This window comes from Adiantum capillus-veneris, chromosome 29, assembly GCF_014529385.1.
Source record: "Adiantum capillus-veneris isolate H3 chromosome 29, ASM1452938v2, whole genome shotgun sequence".
NCBI lineage: Eukaryota > Viridiplantae > Streptophyta > Polypodiopsida > Polypodiales > Pteridaceae > Adiantum > Adiantum capillus-veneris.
The window spans coordinates 83,122,213-83,146,670 of record NC_140959.1 but is presented as its reverse complement, the minus strand read 5'-3'; the positions used below and the strand labels follow the sequence as shown (position 1 = coordinate 83,146,670).

At 46.7% G+C, this 24,458-nt stretch overlaps 1 protein-coding gene across 1 annotated transcript in view; it reads left to right on the top strand.

Moving 5' to 3' along the window:
* Positions 1-24,458, top strand: part of LOC147419494 (gamma carbonic anhydrase 1, mitochondrial-like) — an 86,009-nt gene that overhangs the window by 49,376 nt on the left and 12,175 nt on the right. Inside the window, exons 2-4 of the mRNA XM_086505324.1 lie at positions 21,556-21,699; positions 21,778-21,903; positions 21,987-22,138. Of these exons, the coding sequence (XP_086361450.1) occupies positions 21,556-21,699; positions 21,778-21,903; positions 21,987-22,138 (422 nt within the window). The remainder of the gene's footprint in view (positions 1-21,555; positions 21,700-21,777; positions 21,904-21,986; positions 22,139-24,458) is intronic.

Here is a 24,458-nt window from a genome sequence, read left to right as displayed (position 1 = left end):
ATTTCCGGAATTTAGGGTTTTTGGCAAAAATTAGGGTTTGCAGGAATTTTAGGGTTTCTTGCAGAAATTAGGGTTTCTGCTGTCCGCCACGTCATCACTTTGTGACATACCCCCCTCTTGAAAGCATTGTAATCGACCGCGATTACGCCTGCAAAACCGACAAAAGCCATAAACCGTCTTAGCAGACACTGACTGTTAGTACCTACGTACTAGGAACACACATCTAGCACATGTACAAAATCGATAGTCACATCACACGACATCACAGGACATCACCAGACATCACAGGACATCACATGACATTCAACATTCATTCGGATCTTAGACCATGATTTATCGGCAATGTAGCTAGCAATCACATCTAGGTCCAATCGGGACCTCATCGATGTCCGATTGACTAACCCCTATTGCAACCATGCCTATTCGAGATCAATCAGACCAAAATGCTGCAGTCATTTCGGCTATCAGTTCCTGCACTCACAAGAAGTCAAGAACAAATCAGTATCATAATCAGGAATTCCATTTCATAAAGTCATCCAGCAGAATACTGTCAGCTCTCAGTATCCCTGAAGCTCAAAGAGACATCAGTGACTTTAGTATCAAAATCGAGGCATCTGTTGACAAAGGAGTGGAGCGACTCCCCTCTTGTGCATCCCACTGCACCAGATCTTCGGCCAAGCTGAGTTTCTGGGTTCCGTTTGGAGTAGACTATGCTAAACCAAAACATCGAGGTAAAGTTTCACAATCCGAGGAGTATCTGCTAGGTCCTCCTCCTCCATCCACTTCGCATCAAATGCAGGAAAGTTCTTGAACTTAACCAAGAACCGCCTTCGGACTTTACCTTTCTTCGTATCATTATGTGCCAAAATCTGTTCAGGAACAAGGATCTCCTCGTTTTCTTCCACTTCGGGTTGCTCTTCAGGCTCCCCATCATCAGGCACATCACCCTTAACAGGGTTCAAGAGACTCACATGCAATGCATTATGAAAATCATCGTGATCATTCTGTATTCTCGGGAGATAAAAAAAAATGAAATCCATTTCAATATTTTCCCAGGGGCGGGTGGGTGGGTATGGGTAAAGGCTGTAACAATCCCTGTGCCTTATGCCTGTCAAACTTGACCTTCTAGCATACCAAGCAACTGCGCACAAACTCTTCCACATCCTTCTTCAGTCTCCGCCAAAAGAAATCTCTCTCTACCCCTTTCATGGTGGTAGCAATGCTGCGGTGACCCGTCAAAGGTGGACAGTGGCAATCAGTCATAACCTTTTCCCTCAACGGCTGTGTAACGCACAACATAGTCTTTTTCATCAAGTAGCCTTCCCGAAGGGAGTATCCAGCTACTGTCTCCCCATCCCGTATCCGTGTGAAAATATCTGCAAAATCTGTATCTGTGGCACACTGATCGACCATATCCTCGAAGCTCCTATGATGTATCGCGGAAATAGCCAGAACCAACGGTTTCCGAGACAAAGCATCTGCCACCACATTCTTCTGTCCCTGCACATGGACAATCTGGAAGTGAAACTGTGACAAGATGTTCGCCTACCGCATCTGCTTTTCCGAAAGCTGCTTCTGTGACAAGAAGTAGCGCAAACTCTGATGGTCTGTAAAGACAATAAAATCCGCTCCGAGTAGGTAATGCCGCCACTGAGTAAGAGCATGGATAACCGCCAAAAGCTCTTTCTCATAAATCTGTGCTGTCATCTCCGGCCTAGAGAACAAACGGCTCTCGTAAGCTATGACATGGCCTTCTTGCATCAAGACCGCACCCAGACTACGACCACAAGCATCACAATATACTTCGAATGACTTCTGCAAGTCCGGCAAAGTCAAAATAGGTCCCGTAGTCAATTTCTCTTTCAATGTCTAAAAGGCAGTCACCTCTGTGGGTCCGCACGAAAAAGGTACTCCTTTCTGTGTCAAGATATGCAAAGGGGAAGCAACCTCTGCAAACTTTCGTATGAACCGCCTGTAGTATGAACATAGTCCCAAGAAGCTTCTAACTTCATGGACATTCCTCAAATCGGGCCAATCACGGATAGTCTCTATCTTGGCCGGGTCCATTTGCACTCCTGTTGTGTTGCTGACACAATGTGTCCCAAAAAGTGTATCCATGGTAGGAAAAAATTCACTTTTCTTTGCATTAATCACTAGCGTGTGATCTCGTAATGCCTAAAAGACTTGAAGCAGATGATCTCTGTGTTCTGCCTCATTCTTGTAGAAAACAATGATGTCGTCAAAGAAAGTGCCAACAAATAGCCTGTACTCTCGAAAAATCCTGTCCATCATCCGGTTAAATGTCGCAGGAGCATTGGTTAAGCCAAAAGGCATCACCAAAAACTCAAATAACCCAAAAGTCGTCCGAAAAGCTGTCTTGTAGACATCTCCAGGCGCTATCCTGATCTGATGATATCCACTCTTCAAGTCAATCCTGCTAAAGCACGAGGATCCTTGTAACCTGTCGAGTATATCATCGATTCTAGGAATCGGAAAGCTGTTCTTGATGGTGATTTCGTTGAGAGTGCTATAATCGATGCACATTCTCCAAGATCTGTCTTTCTTCAAAATCAACAACACTGGAGAGCAATACGGTGAAGTACTAAGCTGGACAAGACCCTTTTCCAAGAGGTCTTTCACTGAGTTCATAATCTTTTCATTCTGTACTCGGCTCACACAATAAGGTGGCCGATTCGGTGGTGTGCTTCCAGATATCAGATCAATGGTATGATCTTCAGGCCCTCTCAAAAGCAATCGGCATGAGCGTGGAGAAAAAAATCTTGGCGTTCTTTTCTTCAGGTCAAAACATATTCAACTTTTATCCATGGTTCAGTTCTCCCAAAAGAATGAGTAAGAAAACTGAAGTTCATCAAGTACAATCTCTAAGCCCTTCATTTATCAAAGTCGCTTTCTCGGCCCGGTAGTCAACCACGGCGTAGTTCTTGTGGTACCAAGGGATCCCGAGTAGAACGTCACTCACGTGCCCTGAACACCCCTGTCATTGCAAACGAAGTTTGCCAATGCTCGGTGTAATGGCAACATCCCATCCGGGTGCCAGTCGAACTACCTCCGCCAGTGGCGTCAGTCTGTCGGGCGCAGTTCCAAATCGAGCCGCCAATTCCAAGTGAAAAGAAGTTGGCCTTGGCTCCTTCAAAAGAGCTTCTTGATCCTTCACTTTGCCCCAAACAAAAACGGCAAAGTTTGTACTTTCATTCATTTGATTCGGTGCAAGTCCCACGCCATGTGGTACCAGTTCTGCTTTTCTATTTGCCTTTTCTGCCACATTCCTCAGCTGCTCTCGAACTCTCAGACCTGTCGTCGTCTTTATCATTCTGTTCTTTCTGTGCCTTATCAGGGCACTTTGCGGAAATATGTCCATGTTTCCCGCATCCAAAGCACTTCCCCTCTCTGATGAAGCGAGCTCTCTCCTCAGGAGTAAGCTTGGGTCGTGCATCCTTTTTTTTTCTCTGGGTTGCTCTTTTTCATTCTACTTTCATTCCCAGAAGTCTGTTTGGCTCGTTGTGTCATGGCCTCATCTGTGGGGTAGGTCAGACTGCCAGAGTGAATGGCAAAGCCCCGCTTCGCATGACGCATCAACTCCTGAATAGAAGCTGACTTCTGTTCCAAGCAGTGATCTCGGATCTCTGTAGGTAGACCCAAGGTAAACCGCTCAATTTGTTCTCTGAACGAGATCTTCTTGAATGAAGAGGCGGGTAGAAAAGAGCTCCAGAATCTTTCACAATAAGAATTCACTGTATCGCTCTTGGTCATCCGGAGATGGTTCCAAGCAGCTCGTATATCTCGCTCAAACTCTTGAGTCAACCAAGAAGAAATAAAAAGCCTCTTGAATTTCAGCCATGTAACTGGCACAGTCTTGCTTAATAGAAGCGTGGACCACCAAGTACGAGCATTCCCCTCAGAGTAAGAGGCAGCTCTCCGAATCTTGGAGTGCTCTGAATAGCGTCCTCCCGCGAAAGCGATGTCAAACTGCTGTATAAGAGACAAAGCCTTCGAAGCATCTGAGTATCCTGAAAAGTATCAAACTTGATCGAGTGGCCACCTTCCTTAAACTCTCGGACTTTCTTGCTGTTATCTTCGAGAAAGTCATACTGGTTGGCTTTGTAAAAATTCTTCTTGTTCGCATAAAACTTTCCGTCATCGGAATTTGAGCTGTCTGTAGACGAGTCCTCAGTAGAACTGTCAGTCTCTGGGCGAGATGTAGCCTTCTTTGCCTTTTTCTTGCCCGTTCCGAAGCTTTGTGTCTTGCTTCGCTTTTTGCTTTTTTTCTGTCTTCTTCGCTCTAATCCGAGGAGCTAGAAGAACTGTCAGAAGAAGAAGAAGAAGAACTGGGTACTCCTTCAAATCGAACACGCTTCTTCCGTTTCTTTGCTTTGTCGAATGTCGACTGACGACCCAAATATCCCGGGAAGTCAGTACCTTTGTTCTGCTTTTTGCCTCGCTTTTTGCCTTTCTTTTGCACGTCGAAAAGCTGAGCAATCCGTGCATCAACCACGTTTTCCAGTTCCTTCTCCGTATATTTCTTGGAGGTAGAAGGTTTCTTGAGAGCGGGTTTCGGGAGTGGTGTTGTGGTTCTCTGCCACTCCATCTGTACCTCTTTCAAAGAGGTCTGGTTCATATATTTTACCATCTTCGGGTCCTTGGCAAAATTGAGCATCATCTTTGTTGCATCGCCAATCAATTGACGACGCTCCATCTCTGTTTGCTCCGCCTGAGTAGGCCGAGGCGGGCCATACTCTCTGTCTGAATCTTTGTTGTGATCCCAGCCCGCATCTCCAGATGCAGAGGGAGTCGACTGATCATTGCCTGAAGCCATAGGTGCCGCGGAAGAAAAAAAAAATTCGGGGATCGGATTTCCGTAGAAGAGAAATCGGCCGTGCTCTGATACCACTGTAACAAACTTGGACACTCCAAGTCAAGAATCAACCGCGACAGCACCAAATATCCACTTCAAAACAATTCACAGATCACAATAGATTTGCACTGGCCCGGCGGAGTTCCGTGCCTAGAGATATTGGCCCCAAAGACTGGCGCCCCTTTCGGTATTTCTTTTTATATTAATCAATCATCAAAGTACAAGAGAGCGGTTAGGGTTTCACTCTCAGACTCTGCGTCCAGATGCTCTGAGAAGTGAGGCGCTCACCACTAATTTAAAGGTTACAAGGGATGCCCAAAAGCAGAGCCCCAAAAGCTTTTAAAATCAAAAGCATCAGTTCTCTCTCTCTCTTAGAGAGTCTTTTCTCTTTTTTTTTTTAATAAAAAAAAACAAAAGCAAAATTCGCGTCGCTCATCATTTTCCATTTTTATTTTTTATTTTTTATTTTTTTTAAAAATAATAATCCGCCTCTGCGATTTCCGGAATTTAGGGTTTTTGGCAAAAATTAGTGTTTGCAGGAATTTTAGGGTTTCTGGCAGAAATTAGGGTTTTTGCTGTCCGCCACGTCATCACTTTGTGACATCAGCCACTGAAGCCATTTTGGCTTTCTTCTTCTCTTGAGAAGGTCTCGGTGGTGATTTGGACTTATGTTGGAATCGGGGTCGCTTCCTCGAAGCGCCCTCACCGGATTGATGGTTTGCAATTCTTTTCTTCTCATAGTTCGCTCCACTTATCAAATGGAACGTCCTGGCCTTTGCCACTACATCCTCGACGTCAGTCGGGACTTTGTCCTTGATTAAGGCCCAACGGTAATCCTCATGTAATCCCAGCAGGTACATGTGCACCGCGTGCGTAGAATCCACCTTGCTGAAGGTGAGCGCCTCCTTGAAAGCCATCGTATACTTATCAAAAGACAGAGTTTTCATCGAAAGACTTTGCAGTTTGGCATAAGCTTTCAAAGGGTCCATTTTGGCGAAATCCCTCTTAAATTTCACACAAAAATCAGCCCACGTCGTAGGCTTCTCTGTCATGTCGCGCCACGAGGTAAGCGCCTTACTGCACAGATAGAGACAAATCGTCTGAATCCTCCGTTCATCATGCTCCCCATGGAGATCATAATACGTGGTCCACTGATGCAGCCAGTTATTTACGGCCAGTTTCGTACACTTCTTCTCTTCACCTGAGAAATTTGTAGTTTTGTACGGAATTGTGGCAGTCGGACCACCCTGTGAACGCCCAAAAGTAGCAATCTGCGTGTCCGCAATTGGTGGAGATGGGTTTCGCCCTCGGAAATACGCGCAATCGTCGACTGAGCCATATTTTCGAGAGTAGAGAGTCGGGAACTAAGCCCTTGCACGACCCCTTCGAGAGAGGCCAAGCGAATGGAATTTGGATATTACCTGGCGCGTCGTCACGCTGCACATCTGAGCTGGAGGAATCCATGGCAGAGCGCGTGAAAAACTGGAAATTTCATGCAAAACTGGACCTTTTCTGCACTTTTCGATCGCGAAGAGTTGGACTTTGAGGAGCTCGTCGCGTCGGCGTGAGCATCCAAAGGCGAGCAGGTGATGGTGGGGGCGCGAGAGCATGAGCAGATGGGAGAGAGCAGACTCGAGAGAGAAGTAGGAGAGCCTACAAAATGAAGTTCTCTGTAACTTACAAGTCCCTGTAAGTGAGTTTTAATAAAACTCAAGTTTCAGACTTATTATTAAAAAAAGTCCAAACTTAAAAGGGCCCGGCCACTTTAAATTAAAAGGCCCACTTAATAGAATTAAAAAGACCAAGGGAGCGTGTTATAACAGCGCAAGGCTCAAAGCGTGAAAAAAAATCCAACGAACTGCCAGCACTGCCGAACACGTGGAGAGGGAAAAATTGGGTGCTAGAGCGTGTGTTCGCTCGTGGCCAGCACAGGAAAGGAGCGCCAATTTGGAGCCAGCGCTGCACATCTTTTCCATGCCAGCAGCTAGTGCTTACTTTGCAGTTGCTCCCTCTCTGAGCATACAGGAAAGCTCTCCCCACACACAGTAGATGGAGAGAGGTAACTCTCTCTCTCTCTCTCTCTCTCTCTCTCTCTCTCTCTCTCTATGGAAGAGTATAGAGAAAGATTAGAGAAAATAGGTACTGCATGCTGAAATGTCCTGCAAATTAGTATAATTCTTTGATTTTCGTCGAAAATCAGTAAGACTAGTGAAAAAAACCTCTGATTTTGTCAAAAAAAATAAAATAATTCAGCAATCGTACCTATTAAATCCCTCAATTTTATCAAGAATTAGCAAAAACAACATCAATTTTTCGCCTGTACACTTGCTTGTGAGAAGAAAAAGAAATTAATCATTGAAAATTACACAAAATTGAGGTTTTCCGACCCGAACCAATTCGTAGGTGTGCACACAGTCCATTCCGTAGCCAAGCCGGCTCTGATACCATGAAACGAACACGGAGAGAGGATCTCCCGGCTACACAGACCGCCTACAGATACGCGTCGGACGAACCACCCGACCATAGCCACCATCCGGCAGCTCCCCCGTGTTGGGGCAAGCGTCCGAGGACGTAGGCATGCACTTGTAAGACTGAGCGTCCCATACCACCCGGGCTCACCTCCTTGAGTTGACCTCGCGCACTCCTAGCCTCACGGCCTAACCACTGGCACTCTTCCAGTGGGGGGCGATAACTGCAAATGAGGCCTTGGCCTCCCTTTTATAATAATGGCCGGCCACACTGGCTGTGTTCACACTACGTCCACCCGGACACTGGACGCCCATCTCGACAGCATCTGGGCTAGATCCCCTCTCCTATGAGCGGGACATAACACAGACCATTAGAGTTTACGCTACTTCTTGTCACAGAAGCAGTTTTCGGAAAAGCAGATGCGGTGGGCGAACATCTTGTCACAATTTCACTTCCAGATTGTCCATGTGCAGGGACAGAAGAATTTGGTGGCAGATGCTTTGTCTCGGAAGCCGTTGGTTCTGGCTATTTCCGCGATACACCATAGGAGCTTCAAGGATATGGTCGATCAGTATGCCACGGATACAGATTTTGCAGACATTTTCACATGGATACGGGATGGGGAGACAATAGCGGGATATTTCATTCGGGATGGCTACTTGATGAGGAAAACCATGTTGTGCGTTACACAGCCGTTGAGGGAAAAAGTTATGACCAAATGCCTTTGTCCGTCTTTTACGGGTCATTGGGCATTGCTACCACCTTGAAAGGGGTAGAGAGATACTTCTTTTAGCTGAGACTCAAGAAGGATATGGACGAGTTTGTGCGCAGTTGCTTTGTATGCCAAAAGGTCAAGTTTGACAGGCATAAAGCACAGAGATTGTTATAGCCTGTGCCCATACCCACCCGCCCCTGGAAAAGTATTGCAATGGATTTCATTTTTGATCTCCCGAGAACACAGAGTAGTCACAATGGTATCTGGACTGTTATTGACAGATTTAGCAAGCAAGGTTATTTCATTCCAGTGAAGAAAACAGTCAAGCCGGATCACTTAGCGAGACGGTTTGTGGCCCAGATCTTCAAATTACATGGCGTGTCCGAGACGATTGCCTCCGACAGGGATCCCATATTAACGAGTTTGTTTTGGAAGGCTATTTGGGAGAACATTGGCACGCGGTTGCACCGTTGCAATTCTCGTCATCTTTCCACCCGCAGACTGACGGGCAATCTGAGATTGCCACTTCAGTGGTACTAGATATATTGAAGTCTTACATCTCGGATCAAAAGACTCAATGGGAAAAGTATTTACCTTTGGTGGAATTTGCCCACAGCAACACGATACACTCTTCGACGGGGAAGGTGCCATTTGAGATTATTGAAGGTGCTACGAAGGTTACACCCTTCCTAAGCACGAAAGATAAGATTTTTGAAGCTGATGAGTACACGCGAGACTTGGACACGGCTTTTGCCAAGGTCCGCGAGGCTTTTCATAAATGTCAAGAAAGGCAGAAAAAGGCAGCATATCGCCATCGTCGCGATTTGAAATTGAAGGAGAACGATTGGGTACTTTTACGTTTTGAGAAGGCATGCCTGAGAAAGAAAAAGGGAAAGGAGAGACTTTTTCCAAAGCTTAGTATGCGACACTACGGACCTTTCGAGATATCCGAAAAGATAAATGATGTCTCCTTCCGATTGAAGCTGCCCGAAACTTGGAGGATTCACAATGCTTTTTATGTGGGTCTCCTGAAGCCTTTTAAAGGCGATGTGTCCGATGATGGGGAGCTTGATGAGCAACCCGAGGTGGAGGAAAACGAGGAGATCCTTGTTTCAGAACAGATATTGGCACATAAGGACAGAAAGATTAAGGGTAAAGTGAGAAGGCGGTTCTTGGTTAAATTCAAGAACTATCTTGCATTGGATGCGAAGTGGATGGAGGAGGAGGACCTAAGAGATACTCCTCAGATTGTGAAACTTTACCTTGAAGCTTTTGAGGACCGAATGCCACTGTCTACCTTTTACGGGTCACCGCAGCATTGCTACCACCTTGAAAGGGGTAGAGAGATACTTCTTTTGGCTGAGACTCAAGAACGATGTGGACGAGTTTGTGCGCAGTTGCTTGGTATGCCAGAAGGTCAAGTTTGACAGGCATAAAGCCATAAAGCATAGGGATTGTTACAGCCTTTGCCCGTACCCACCCGCCCCTGGGAAAGTTTTGCAATGGATTTCATTTTTGATCTCCCGAAAACAGAGAGTGGTCACGATGGTATCTGGACTGTTATTGATAGATATAGCAAGCAGACTCATTTTTCATTCCAGTGAAGAAAACAGTCAAGCCGGATCACTTAGCAAGACTGTTTGTGGCCTAGATTTTCAGATTACATGGCATGCCCAAGATGATTGTCTCCGACAGGGACCCAGATTTACGAGTTTGTTTTGGAAGGCAATTTGGGAGAACATTGGCACGCGGTTGCCAATTCAGTGGTTTTAGATTTATTGAAGTCTTATGTCTCGGATCAGAAGACTCAATGGGAAAAGTATCTACCTTTGGTGGAATTTTCCTATAATAACACGATACACTCTTTGACGGGGAAGGCGCCATTTGAGATTATTGAAGGTCCTGCGAAGGTTCCACCCTTCCTAAGCACGAAAGATAAGATTTTTTGAAGCTGATGAGTACACGCGTGACTTGGACACGGCTTTTGCCAAGGTCCGCGAGGCTTTGAAGAAATCTCAAGAACGACAGAAAAAGGTAGCGGATCGCCATCGTTGCGATTTGAAATTGGAGGAGGATGATTGGGTGCTCTTACGTTTTGAGAAGGCACGCCTGAGAAAGAAGAAGGAAAAGGAGAGGCTTTTTCCAAAGCTTAATATGCGATACTACGGACCTTTCCAGATCTCTGAAAAGATCAATGATGTCTCCTTCTGATTGAGATTGCCTGACACTTGGAGGATTCACAATGCATTTCATGTGAGTCTCTTGAAACCTTTTAAAGGTGACGTGCCCGAGGATGGGGAGCCTGATGAACAACCCGAAGTGGAAGAAAATGAGGAGATCCTTGTTCCTGAACAGATTTTGGCACATAAGGACAGAAAGAATAAGGTTAAAGTCAGAAGGCGGTTCTTGGTTAAATTCAAGAACTATCCTGCATTGGATGCGAAGTGGATGGAGGAGGATGACCTAGCATATACTCCATAGATTGTGAAACTTTACCTTGAAGCTTTTGGTTTAGCATAGTCTATTCCAAATGGAACCCCGAATTGTTACTCGGCTCCTTTGTCAACAGATGCCTCGATTTTTGAATACTAGAGTCACTGATGTCTCTTTGAGCTTCAGGGATACTGAGAGCTGACAATATTCTGCTGTATGACTTTATGAAATGGAATTCCGGAAAATATGAAGTTGATTTGTTCTTGACTTCTTTTTAAGTGCAGGAACCAATAGATGAAAGGACTGCAGCATTTTGGTCTGAATGATCTCGAATAGGTATGGTTGCAATAGGGATTAGTCAATCGGGCATCTATGAGGTCCTGAGTGGATCTAGATGCGATTGCTAACTGCATTGCCGATAATCATGGTCTTAGATCCGAATGAATGTTGAATGTGATTAGTCATGTGATGTCAAGTGATGTCGTGTGATGTGACTGTCGATTGGTACATGTGCTAGATGTGTGTTCCTAGTGCGTCGGTACTAACAGTTAGTGTCTACTAAGACAGTTTATGGCTTTTGTCTGTTTTGTAGGCGTAATCGAGGACGATTACAATGCTTTCAAGAGGGGGTATGTCACAAACTGGTGACATGGCTACCCACTGCTGAAAACATCCCTGGCGGAGAGCCTGTCGTATTGTTGACGTGGCATCCCGCAGAGCATTTGACACGTGGTAGGCTGTACGAAAGTCCGCAAATTACGGCGATGCTTTTGCTTGCTTTTTGCTACGTAATTTGCGGCAGTTTTGCTGCTTTTCTCTACGCAAGCAAGAGTTAGAGAGAGAGAGAGAGAGATTTTATCTAAAAGGTTTTGCTTTATTGCCAAGTATGGCTTGTGAGAGAAAACCTCTTCTGCTTTATTTCTTGAAGAGTGATTTTACAGCTTTTGGGCTCTGCTTTTAGCATCCCTTGTAATCTTTACATATGTGGGCTGGGCCTCACAACTCAGAGCATGTGGACGCAGAGTCTAAGAGTGAGCGCCTGCCCGCACTCTTGTACTTTGAACACAGATTAATACAAAAAGAAAGACCGAAAGGGGCGCTAGTCTTTTGGGGCCAATATCTCTAGGCATGGAACTCCGCCGGGCTAGTGTCGAATCAATTGTGAACTGTAAACTGTTTTGAAGTGATTATTTGTGCTGTCGCGGTAGATTCCTGACTTGGAGTGTCCAAGTCTGTTACAACAGCCCTCACTCCCTACTACATGTCCTTGGGAGATATTGGGACTAACTGGACCAACTCTCACCACAAGGAACTCAATCGAGGACTTGGGCACTGTTCAAGTTTGAGTTTTACGAGCAATTTCGTCCTCCTGATTTTGAGGACGAAATTCGGAAGGATTGGGATTCGGTTGTGTAGAAGGAGCATGAGAAAGTCGCCAACTATGAGGACAAGTTTGGGTCGGTTCTCGGTTATGCCCTTCATGAAGATATCCGACGAGGAAAAGATGAGGGGGTTACAAGCAAGCCTTCGACTGCCACTTCAAAAGAGCATGAAGGTGTATTTTCATGATACCCTTTGGATAATGTTGGAGTAGCAATTATTGCTAAAGATTTACATTTCATTGGGACTATGTGAAAGATGGAACAAAGCACTTACACCCACATAAGACCTTAAGGCAAAAGCAGTATATGAAGAGACTTGAGGTATTAACAAGAAGCGTTGATCTGGGACCTTGATAAGACTAAGAAGCTAGAGGGTATCAGCAAGAGAATCAAATATCTTCCACCCACATATGTTCAAACCTTTAAGGAAGAATCCACAGCCTGGCTGCCTAGTTCGGCAGCAGCGGCAAGAACAAGGACAAGGACCAAGCAAAGGAGTCGTCCTCTCCATCAAGTTTCAACTCTATTCTTGATGTTCATGGGAATAGAGAATCAGAGAAAGGGAAGCAACAACTTCTCAAGGGTTGGGGATCTATGAACAATTGGCGAGAATTAATCCTCTATGATTTTGAATGTATAGATAATTTTCTCTCTTGACATTGTAGAGCGCCGCTGCCTTTCACTCGACTAGCTAGGCACTCCTACCAATACAACTCTTGTGCAAGGACAACTCAGTCTTTGGATTAGCAAGTATAAAGATAGAGAATCATTTTTGATGGCACCCATAGAAGGCTGTGACTTTATCTTGGGTATGCCATGGCATTTTCGGATCCACCCGATTCCTAATCATGTTGAGAAGTCCCTCATTCTGGACACAGAGGGCAAAAAGATGAAGGATTTGGCTGATGCTGGGGATTGGCTTTTCCCTATTGTAAGCTATATTTTTGTTAAGAAGGAAATAAAGAAGTGCGTGTGCATTTCTACCTATTTGATTTTTACATGAGAGAGGGATAAGTCTAAGGAGAGTTCACTCTCAAGTCTCGCGAACAATCGTTTTGAATTTTTTCAAGCCAAGTAAGTTGCGTCAACTTATTTTACACATGCCTTTTCTAAAAACTATTTTAAGTTAATAATGTTTTGTTTTATCTACTCTTGTTTCGTAGCAAACAAAGTGATTTAGTTTGTTTGTTTGCTTGTTTTTGTTTTTGTTTTTTATCTTGTGTCCCTTGCTTTTATAGTTTTATGAGTGCTTTATTCCCTCTTAATTTGTGTGTTCAGACTATTCTGAACTTATGAAGGTATATTGTTTTATTGAGTCACTTTCAAATAAGCTATCTCTAGAATGTTTGGAAGGTCATCATATTGATCTCATACCGGGCAGCTCTCCTCTCCCCTTGATCGGACCCCATATAGGGTGAGCCTAACTCAACAACAAGAAATTTTGAAGCAAGTTGATGAGCTTCTAGAGAAAGGTCTGATAAGACCGAGTACTTCTCCTTACTACTCTTCAATTCTATTGGTGTAAAAGAAAGATGGCACGTTTTATATGTGCATAGATTACCGATCTCTAAACAAGGTCACGATCAAGAATCGATTTTTGATTCCTTGAATCGATGGTATTCTTGATAAGCTACAAGGTTCAAGTATCTTTAGTCACATAGACTTCAAGAGTGGGTATTATCAAATACGTACAAGATTGCTTTCCGCACAACCTTTGGACTAAATGAATATTGATCATGTCTTTTGTCCTAACCAATGCTCCTGTTACATTCACCTCTTGTCTTTAGGTTAGGTCATGTTTATGCCATGTCATCTCTTTGTGACATACCCTCCCATTAAAAGAAAAGTAATTGCCAGCGATTGCACCTGCAAAAAGAAATCCGATTCTTGAACAAACCCTAACTTGAGGCATACATGCTAATGACCATCCCCACTAGATTGTACACTCTCTAGCATGCATCAACACAAAATCTAGTTCCGCAATCAAATTCTATCTAGTCATCTCATCCTTTTCATATGTGTCGAAATTAGAGCATGGCGATATTCTTAGTGATCACATCTAGATCTCACATCTTTCTCACAGACGTCTTGATGGACTAAGACGAGGTATCTAGGCTATCTCATCCAAGCTAGTTGTTTTGATGTACTAGAAAAAATAAATGCTTCACAAATGGTACAGAGTGCCATGTCAATGCCAATGCAAATGCCTCATATGCACAACTCACAGATGCATTTACGTAAACATGAATACATAAAGCTCTTCCAGCCATAGGTGTTTGCAGGGAATATTTTCCCATTCACGACTATACAGTACTCAGATGCATGTCTGTTCGTGTAACCGTAGAGGTACCACGTGTCAACTGAAACAACAGAACTAGAACAGATTTTAGCACTTCGAAAAAATATTTATGGGAAAATTACCAAAATGCCCCTGTAGTTTGTTGAAATTCCCAAAATACCCCTCAAATTTCAAAATTTGGAGAATACCCTTGTATCTATTTTGGTTAGATTGTTCAAGGTTTTTTAATCTTTATTCCTTTTTGACAACTTAGTTCCGTTTTTGAGTGCTTAGCATGTAATTTGCCACAAATTACCTCGTAAAAAACGGCAATTAGGTCTAAAATAATGAAGCAATTCATCTCCAAAGCATACATTAACAACTTAACAACTCAAATTCTAGTTTTAGCATCTTGTATTGATAGACAATGAGTCTTCTTATGAAAAGCTACAAAAAAAAATTATCTTTAAAGAAATTTAATCTCACAACCAGGTATATTGGGAAGTTTTGAAATTTGAGGGGTATTTTGGGAATTTCCACAAATTAGAGGGGTATTTTGGTAATTTTCCTTATCTCTCTCTCTCTCTCTCTCTCTCTCTCTCTATATATATATATATATATATATATAGAGAGAGAGAGAGAGAGAGAGAGAGAGAGAGAGAGAGAGAAATGAAATGTTATATTAATGTCTTCAAAAGGCCATAGTGACCTATGAGACCAGAAAGTTACAAGGTGGTGGATCTGATACAAAGTCAAAGTAACAAAATAACCTAACAACAGTACAAAACAAAGATATATATTATGGGATTCTAGATTGGTCGATGTGAGCTAAGCCAAAAACTAAGCAAAAATGGGCGGCTAGTTGGGATAGCTGAATCACAAAAGATCTAGCATCTGTCGTTGGCGAATCTCATCAATTTCCTCCATGGTTAGTAGTCTGACCGGGCGTCATGCATGCCTGGCCAGCGTGCTCTGAATCTTTTGACATAGCCTCCGTCGATGTTGTGTAGTCCTTCGCAGTCATGGGTGCCTGGATTTCCCCAGTTCAATCGCTCGGTCGATCAGTGTGCCTCTGGCGTGAGACGAGGGGGAGCTCTGCTGTGGGAGTGGCTCTTGCGGCTGTCCCGTGTCTGCTCTGAAGAAGTCTGTAATCCGTCTTTGAGACTGGTTAGCCTGGCCATTCATCGGGCTCTCTCTGTGTCTACGCAGCTCGAGCAAGAACAAACCCAGGCATCTTTGATCTTCGTATCCCATTATTCTTGAGAGTGGTCCAAAACCCTCTCTGAACAAGCAATGGAAGCGGCCTCGTATCTCGTAGTAGACGGGGCAGCGGCATGTATAATGCAGCTCTGTCTCAGGTTCCATGGGGCATGTCCTGGCCTCTGCTGGTACTCCGCTGTATCTCCCAGTTTCAATCCGCAGCTAGTGAGACGATGTGCGTAACTGGCCAATAGCACATCGTATCCCATGAGACAAGTGGGTATCCATGTATCTTGGTCTCGTCACAAAACCATCTTCCGTAAGCTGGAGAAGGTGGTCTTTGTAGAAAGCCATCTTCGTGCCCAGTTCTTGTGCTGGTTGTATCCATGTCCTCCTGGTGTCTAGCTGGGTCAGGTCTTGGCGGATGAGCTTGGTGATCTCCGACTGTGTAAGAATGAGAGATGGTGCATCCAATGAGTACTGGAATGGTGGCAGCCTGTCTATGCTGAACCCATGCGCCTGAAAACCATGATGTCATCTCCCCATACCAGCATGTTGTATCTCCTTGTATGGCTAACTGTCGAGAGGACTCAAGTGCTATGCGAGCATATCTGTCTCTGGGAAGTTCCTATGTGCGGTTTATGAAGGAGATTGATCTGGTGAGCGCCTCTACCACTAGTGGGGGGGCCGCTAGCTCTGCTCGGATAATGGCCCGTTGTACTGATGCCTTGGCTCTAATGAGCCGCGAGATCATAGAGACGAGAGGTTCCCCCATCCGTCTATGCGACCCGGCCTCTTGTGGTGATCCAATGAAGGTCCCCATATCTCAGCCCCATAGAGCAATGCTGAGGCCACCAAGGTGTCAAAGAGCCAGAGCTTCGTCCGGGGTTCCTGAAACTGAACCTACGAACACATCCTCTCCAATCTACCCAATGCTGCGTGGGCTCTAGTCAGTCTGGTCTCTGCTGCTCTTGTGAGTGAGAATGTGGGTCCAGTAAAAACCACTCCAAGGTAAGTGTAAGCGTTTGTGTACTCCACAGTCTCCTGGCCGTATGTGAATGTAGGTGTTGATCTCCTGATCCACTGTGGGGTGGTATTAAACACCATAACCTTGGTTTTACCAAGGTTGATACACAAACCACTTTCGTGGGCAAACGTATGCAAAGCATCCAATTGGTGTTGCATTCCCTCTGGGGATTCGGAGATCAACACAATATCGTCCGCATATAACAAAAGTGGAATCCATGTCCCTGCCAACTGTGCACCTTTATCCCCATCCCTGTCAATGTAGTCAGAAACCTCATCCACATACATACCGAAAAGAGTAGGAGAGAGCGGGCAGCCCTGCTTCACCCCAATAGTGGAGTGAACCGGTATTGAGAGTCCCTCCGGGGTGCGTACATGCCCTACTACTGATGTGTATAATGCCATGATCCCCCAAATGAGCTTTGTGTGTACTCCCATTTCCTGTAATTTGCGCATCAATCTAGCTCTGGGTACTGTGTCAAAAGCTTTGCGGAAGTCCACAAAGCTACAATAGATCCATCTCCCATGAGATCTGCCTTCCTCGATGATGGCCCTGAGTGTCAAGATGTGGTCAAGAGTAGAGAAGCCTCTCCTGAACCCTGCCTGCCCAGTTGCACGCATTCCTTCCCTCTCTGCCCATCTACTCAGTTGTTGCTCAAGAATGGATGCATACAATCGTGCCAGTGTGTGCCGAATCATAATAGTGCGATAATTCCCAGGCTCCATGGGGTCTCCTGACTTGAAGATAGGTACTATCGTAGATAGGCTCCAAGTGTCCGGTAGGCCCTCACACATGGCACGATTAAACATAACTGCTAGAAGCTCTGCCAGTAGATCTTTGGCATGTATGAAATGCTCAGCGACTAAGCCAGCATGATCATATGCTCTCCCAGTCCTCATCCTGTCAATAGCTTTCTTCACCATCTCAGCGGTGAAAAAAGCACATGTGTGTGGGCATGGGTCGGGGGGGCTGGGGAGGGGCGGCTGTCTAGGTACTGTGTACAAAGATGATGCGTACTGACCCTAGGTCTCTGTGGAGGAAATAGCAGGGGGGGGGGGGGGGGGGGGGGGGGGGGGGGGGGGGGGGGGGGGGGTGGGTGGGACTGCTCATGAAAGAGCCGCCACGCTTCACGCGAGTCTTGACTCAAGAATAGCTGATATAGATCCTGTTCGAGTCGAGCCAAGAAAGCCCTCTTCTTCCGCCGTACCAGGCGTCGAAGGTCAATCTGTGAGTGACGTCCCCCAAAAGCACCTCCCTCTGAAGTCTGGCTCTAGTCTGGCGGCACTCCTCATCATACCAGCTGATCTGAGGCATGCTCCCTGATCAGCGGCTCTACTCAGGCTGGGTGTGTGGGTATGCTTCTGTTGTTGCCTCATGTAATGTGTGTGTCAGTATAGTAGTTAGCTCCTCCAGAGGTCGCCCCGGGTCCTCAGTGCATAGGCGTCTGTAGATCCCGTCCATGTATACAGAATCCGTCTCCCGTGTGAATGTGTAGCGAGTAGGGGCTGCTACCCGTGGCCTGTGTGATACACTGAACTGGAAAGAGATGGTCATCGACACCAGAGCATGATCTACTGCTACCCCGATCGGTCTAGGCCCAAGTGTGAGATCCTCGATACTAGAGATGAGATTCGGTTGTGCCATGACATAGTCCACTGTGCTGGCTCCATGCCTGTGAGGGAAACATGTAAAACCTCCCGCAGCAGGAAATCTCTGTAGGCCGTTCAAGATGGCCAAGCCATGTGCAGTGCCCGTGTCTATCAGGTGTCGCCTATACTCGGTATATTCCACATCGTGTGATAGTCTGGATAGGCCGGTCTCCACAACATCGAACTCTCTTAGCATCTCTTCTGAAGTATCATAAAAAACTGCCTGGTGATGGGCAGTCCTAGCATTGAAGTCCCCTAGGATGATAATGTCACCATCCCTAGAGAACTCCCATATGTCATCATCCAGAGTAGAGAAAGGGGACTGTCCTCTGGGTGATGCATAAACTGATGTACTCGGGGGAAAGTAGCAAATAGCTAGGTAGAGATATCTGCCTGTCTTTGCTTTCAATCTCTCCCACATGTACCTAGCCTGCTCATCCCTGCGGGCTATATGTATCAGTGGCTGCAGATCCTCTCTAAATAACACTGCCACTCCCCCCGAGCCCCGCCCTTTGTGTTATGAGCGTGTCTCCTGTCTGTAAGCTGTCTCCCACCTATATCCACTGATGTGAGGCATGGATTGCCTAGGGGCCTGGTGTGTCTCAGAGTAAAAGATGATGTCTCTTCCAGTAAAGCTATCCTCAAAAGCACCTACATCAAGACACATAGATCCATTACAGTTCCAGGCAGCCACTTTGAGTGTGGTCCCATAAGTCTCGCACCGTCATGTGGAGCGTCGCTCTAGTATTACCACTTTTCCGTCTAAGCTCCAGCATTACTTCCTGCATATGAGCGATCTGCGAGAGGGTGAGATCATCCCCGAGAAAGATGCCAGTCTCTTTAAGAGTTGGTCTTTTCTTCAAGAAGGACTTCTTTGCTTCCATGGAGGGAAAACGGAGGATGAGTGCTCTTTCTTTTGAGGTTTCTCCACTGCTTCCATTTTTCTTTATGTTGCCCACTCTCCATGCCCTTGTGTGCGTCGGCTCATGAACGCCCATCAAGGCTGTGAGTTCTTTTACTTCTTCGTCCACATTGCCTTTGTCTTTAAGACTGCAAATTCTCACATGCAAAGCGCGCACCCGTCTCCTTTGCTCCTCCTCTAGTGTCTGATTAATGATAGTGGGTGTGGACGTGTGCGTTATCTCCTTGCCTTTTCCTTTCTTGGCCACCTTGATCCATTTCTCGGCTTCATCCGCCTTCTGTTGAGTCTTGGTAAGAACATCCACCCAAGAAGTCGTCATTTCTTTGTGTTGCTCTTCTCCCTCTTTGATGGCCCGTACTCGCTCCTTGATTGTGTTGATTTCTTCAATTATTGAGGGTTGCAGTTCGCCCTCTTCCAATGTGTTTCTTGATCGGGCTTCGGCGAGATCTTTCTTGAGCGACGCAATCTCTGCCTCTTGAGTCGTCACTCGGTCTTCCAGCGTATATCTTGCTCTCTTGGATCAGCACGCGTCCTTCGAGCATGTTTATTGTGCCCCAGAGCTTGCGGTTCATCTTGGTAGTGATCTCCATCATTTCCTCTCTGCACTTTTGAATGGCATCCTCTAGGGGGTCGGCTTTATCGTTCAGCTTCCTCATGCTTGATCGTCGTTCGCCAAGGGGTCCCTAAACGTACGTGTGCACCCACACTAGCAGCGGGCGCGGTAGCTGGGCGGGCGGGGGAGCGTGGGGCGGTACGGCAAGGGAGGGGGAGCGATAGAGTGTAGACGAGAGAGAGAGAGAGAGAGAGAGAGAGAGAGGGGGGGGGGGGGGGGGGGGGGGGAGTATCAAGAAGAAATAAAAGAAATAGAAATAAAATGATATACTAGCCTTTTCAAAAGGCCAAATTGACCTATGAGACCAAGTTGATACACCTTAGCGAGTGTGATACCATGTCCAAAAATAAATAAAATAAATTTTGGGACTACCTACGCGTAGAAGAAGGGGGGGGGCATCCTACGCGTAAAAGAGGGGGGGGGAGGGGGGGGGGGGGGGGACAACCGACGCGTAGAGAAAGGGGGGAGGGACATCCTACGTGTAGAAGAGGTCCGGGGACACCTTACGCGGGGAGCAGCAGGGCGAGGGGGGGGCGGGCAAAGCAGCACAGAGAGGGGGGGACAGCGTGGCGGGGCGAGGGAGGGCAGGGGCAGGGGCAGGGCAGCGAGCAGCAAGCAGGGGTAGGGAGCGGGAGCGTGCAGGGCAGCAAGCAGGGGTAGGGAGCGGGAGCGCGCAGGGCAGCGAGCAGGGCGAGGCGAGGCGACAGCGAGCAGGGGCAGGGCGAGGGCGAGAGAGAGCAAGCGCCTGCTGCAGCAAGCAGGGGTAGGGAGCGCGCAGGGCGAGGCGAGGCGGCAGCGAGCAGGGGCAGGGCGAGAGAGAGAGAGTCCACACACCAGACACAGAGTGGCAGAGTTTGACTTCCAGATGCACTGACAGCAAAACCCTGGCGCCCCTTTTGGTATTTCTTTTATGTTGCTTTTGGCAAAGGAACAACTACCAGGGAGAGTCGCTTTGCAATCTGCAACTGTTAGATAGCCAGAGAAGGCCCCCAAGCCCTGAAAAGCATCAGATACAAAAGCTGGCGCTAAATAGCACTTTCCCATTGCGTGTAGACTGCCATATCTGCAAATGTAATTTGCGCTGCGAATTACGGAAATGCGTATTGGTGACATGTCATCACCTGCGACCGTTTAAATCATCTCTCCTTAGGTGGAAATGCCATGAGACGAGGGTGGGGGTGACCAGCAAAATGGGCAGTGGGAGACAATGGTGGGCGATGTGGCAGCCTGCAGCCAGCTACACAGCGTGCAGGCATCAGGGCCACTGGGTGATGGGTGGGCAGTGGACCACGGGCTGGGTGATATGACAGGGGGGCGAGCGGTAAGACTAGTGGCGCGAAGCAGCATTTTGGCAATGCGGGCAGAAGCAGGGAGGCTGTGGGCAGGCTGCGGCTGATGGGGGGAAGTGTACTGTGCACTGGGTATTTCTTTATGTGCAAGTACAGCAGTCTCTTGCTCAGCTCCTCTCTCTCTCCCCCCCCCCCACCTTTGCTTATCTATTTTCTGCGGCATCTTTCTTATACAATAGAAGGGAGTAAGGTGGCTAACCAACTCCTTCCAAATCACCCAAGACCTTTACAGATATTGCGGTTACATCTTTTAGTGGTTATTGTTCTTGAGGGCCTCTTTTATCATATCTATACTCTCTTAAAAGGAGTACACCCTTCTTGCGTGTGCTGGGCAAAAGAACATAGATTGTATCGAGGTTCTTTACGAGTGTCTTTATGTCCAGCCACCAAGGTTCCTTCACGGCATTTTGCATAAACAAGTATCTTTCCCTCCTGAAGAGGCTACTTTTAGGAAACTTCTACTTGATTAGGAGCCCATTATGATTGCGAGAGATTTCATTGTGTAGATTTTCCTTTAATTCAGGTAATAATTGATTAGAATGTGCAGAACAAACTAACAAAAAAATATGCTATTATCTAATAAAATTGAGGCCAGTTTGTTGCTTTGACTTTGTTTGCTACCTCTCACTAGTGCTGGTTTTACAGTTTCAAGGCACCGCACACTTATGAACCTTAGTGACAGAGCTCCTGAAGTGTCACGAAATGTGTTTGTGGCCCCCAACGCTGCTCTTATTGGGGATGTAAAAGTGGGTGCTGGTTCTTCTATATGGTATGGATGTGTCTTGCGAGGTAAGCTGTGGTCATGGTGAGTAGCAATCAGTAAAGTTTGGTGTTTGTAATTATTATTGTGAGCTGTGTGTTTTGCAGGAGATATCAATAGCATCAGCGTCGGGTCAAAAACTAATATTCAAGATAATTCGCTCCTTCATGTCTCTAAGCCAAATATGGTTTGGAATTCAAAACCAACAATTATTGGTAGTGGAGTGACAATAGGTAGTTGGCTTGCCATGTGAAACCTCACATCAGCTGTTTGAGCAATGCCTGGCAAGTCATGGTGATTTTTTCCTTTGCTTCAGGCCACAGTGCTGTACTGCATGGATGCACTGTTGAAGATGACGCATTTGTTGGGATGGGGGCAACCCTTTTAGATGGTGTATTTGTTGAGAAGAATGCAATGGTGGCTGCTGGAGCTGTAGTTAGTCAAAATACAACAATACCAGCAGGGGAGGTAACCTTAATATTGTTGCAGTGCATTTAAATTCTAGACAATCGTGAAAAAGTTTGCTTGTACTCTGCTCTACCGACGATATATTTTGGATAGTTTGATTCTTTCCTGTCTTAGATTTAAGTCTGTGCTTCAACTTTTGACATTTTATAGCAATATTCTCTAGAGTAAGTTTTAAAACAGAAAGTGTACCCTGTATGGTCTTGCTTGGCAACAGAAGTTAAATTACGGCTGGCCTGTCTCTTAGAGGTGTCAAGAGTCATCGAGCTGACAATGACCTCGTGCAATTTGTGCAAACAACATTTGGGGTTGTGCTATCTGCCTGTGTTCGCCCCCATCTGCCCCCCTCCCTCATTGCCTGATGCTGCCTCTATATGCCTCCCACCCAGGTGAACCCGATCTACCCCTGCTTCATGGCCATGTAGTAAGAGCTCTTTCGAGGGCTCCTCCCCTGGAAGAAGACCCGTGACAATGAGCTTCCCAAGGAGGGCTCTACTCTGTCGTGCTGGGTCAGTGATGCCCTGTCCCCCTTGAGAGCAAGGTAAGGTGATGACCTGAGAGGAGACTTTGGCCCGAGAAGATCCAACAAGATTTGTTGTACCACATGGTGGCCAAAAGCGCCTGGTTGGCCATTACAACCCTGCCAGCAAGAGGGACAAAGCTCGAGTCTTAAAGCTTCCTCCTAATGGCTAGGAGGAAGGGGGCTCCAGTGACAATTCCAAGCCAACCTTGCAGCCCAAGTAGCGAACGAGTTTGTCACAAACTGCTGATGCCGAGGGGCCTAAACCCTAAGAAGAAGAAGAAGCAAAAGAAGTTCCCACCAGCTTATGGACGGGATCCCCGCGGAACGGATGAACGGTGGGGGTCTCCGGAAAAAGGGAGGCATTAAAAACACCCAAATAATGCAATTTTTAGCTTCGTGTGATTGAAAACAAGTAGTACTAGAGTCCTTTGACTCTAATACTCACAAAAACCTTGATTTGAAGACCATTCAACATTATTATGGCAAACGTGACACGTGTAGATTTGAGAGCTTGAGAGGGAGAGGGAGAAGGAGAGAGAGACAGAGGGAGAGTGCTCGAGAGAGATAGGGAGAGAGCTTGTACTATGTAGCCTTGTAGACTTGAGAGCTTGAAAGAGGCTAGAGCTTGAGAGTTGAGACTCGAGAGGGTAGAGCTTGAGCCTTGGCCCTAGAAATCTTGTGTACATTGTGAAGGTAAGGGGTGGGGGGAGGGGCATTTTCTAAGGGGGAGGCTCACAAGATAGAATGCCAAAATCTGCTCACAAGACCAAATTCTGAAAATCTGGCCGTCCCGGGCCGTCCGTTCCAGTATGAACTACTTGTCCGGAACGGTTGGCCGTTCCGAAACGTTCCACAACTTGCTTGGGGCCTAGAATGCCGTTTTGCCCCCCCCCCCCCCCCCCCCCCCGGCCTTAAATGGGCGTTCCCGGGAAACACTGGTCGAAACGGTTCCTTGTAGGAACCCACTGCTATTGGCTTGGTGCAAGGCGGCCACTAAAGGCGCCGAACTGGCGTGGTGGTCCTTGACGACAACGGCCACGAACGCGCTGCCAGCCCTCCTCTGCGTGGGCACCAATCTTCACTCGCCTGTGGTCCCTGTGCCCTTGTTTGTTTGAACTTTGGCCTATGTCGTGGGTCGAGGCCTCCTCCATGGACAGCCTTCGCAAGATGGTCCATCTGTCGACAAATGAAACGCTGATTTAGGAGGGCCGAATACTCCACATTTGATGGAGCCACCCACCACTCAACGGAGGTAGTAAAACGACCTTTGGGAGGGTGTGGGTGTCTTGAACCAGAACGCGGACTGTAGGTATGCTTGTTGCCTTGGTAGCAACGGAAGCTGCCGTCAAGGTGTCTTCAAGGCAGTCTTAATCTCAAAACCTATCCTGGAAAAAGGAGCGGGAGGTACTCTCTCCTCAGGCAAGGGAAGCAGATTGAGACTGGTAGGTGTGCCTCCTCGACAAGAGCATCGCTTGCCGGATCGAAACCACGGCGTCACAATCGAAAATGATCTCTAGCTGCTAGGATGGCCAAGGCATAGTCACACCATTTTTGGGCTTCCTGTCCCCACTTGCCGTCCCGCCCTCTTTTTTACACTAAAAATCCATTTGAGCCCTGTCCCCCGTCCCCACTCCTCCGGATGCGTCCCTTGTGACTATGGGCCAGGGGACTCATCGCAATGACCTCAAACTCAATCTGCTTAGTAGCCGCACCCGAGAAGCTGAACATCGATGATCTTTTCCACTTTCGCTGAAAGGGGGGACCTGGAGGAGATCACGCACCTCCCCTCTGCTAGGTCGG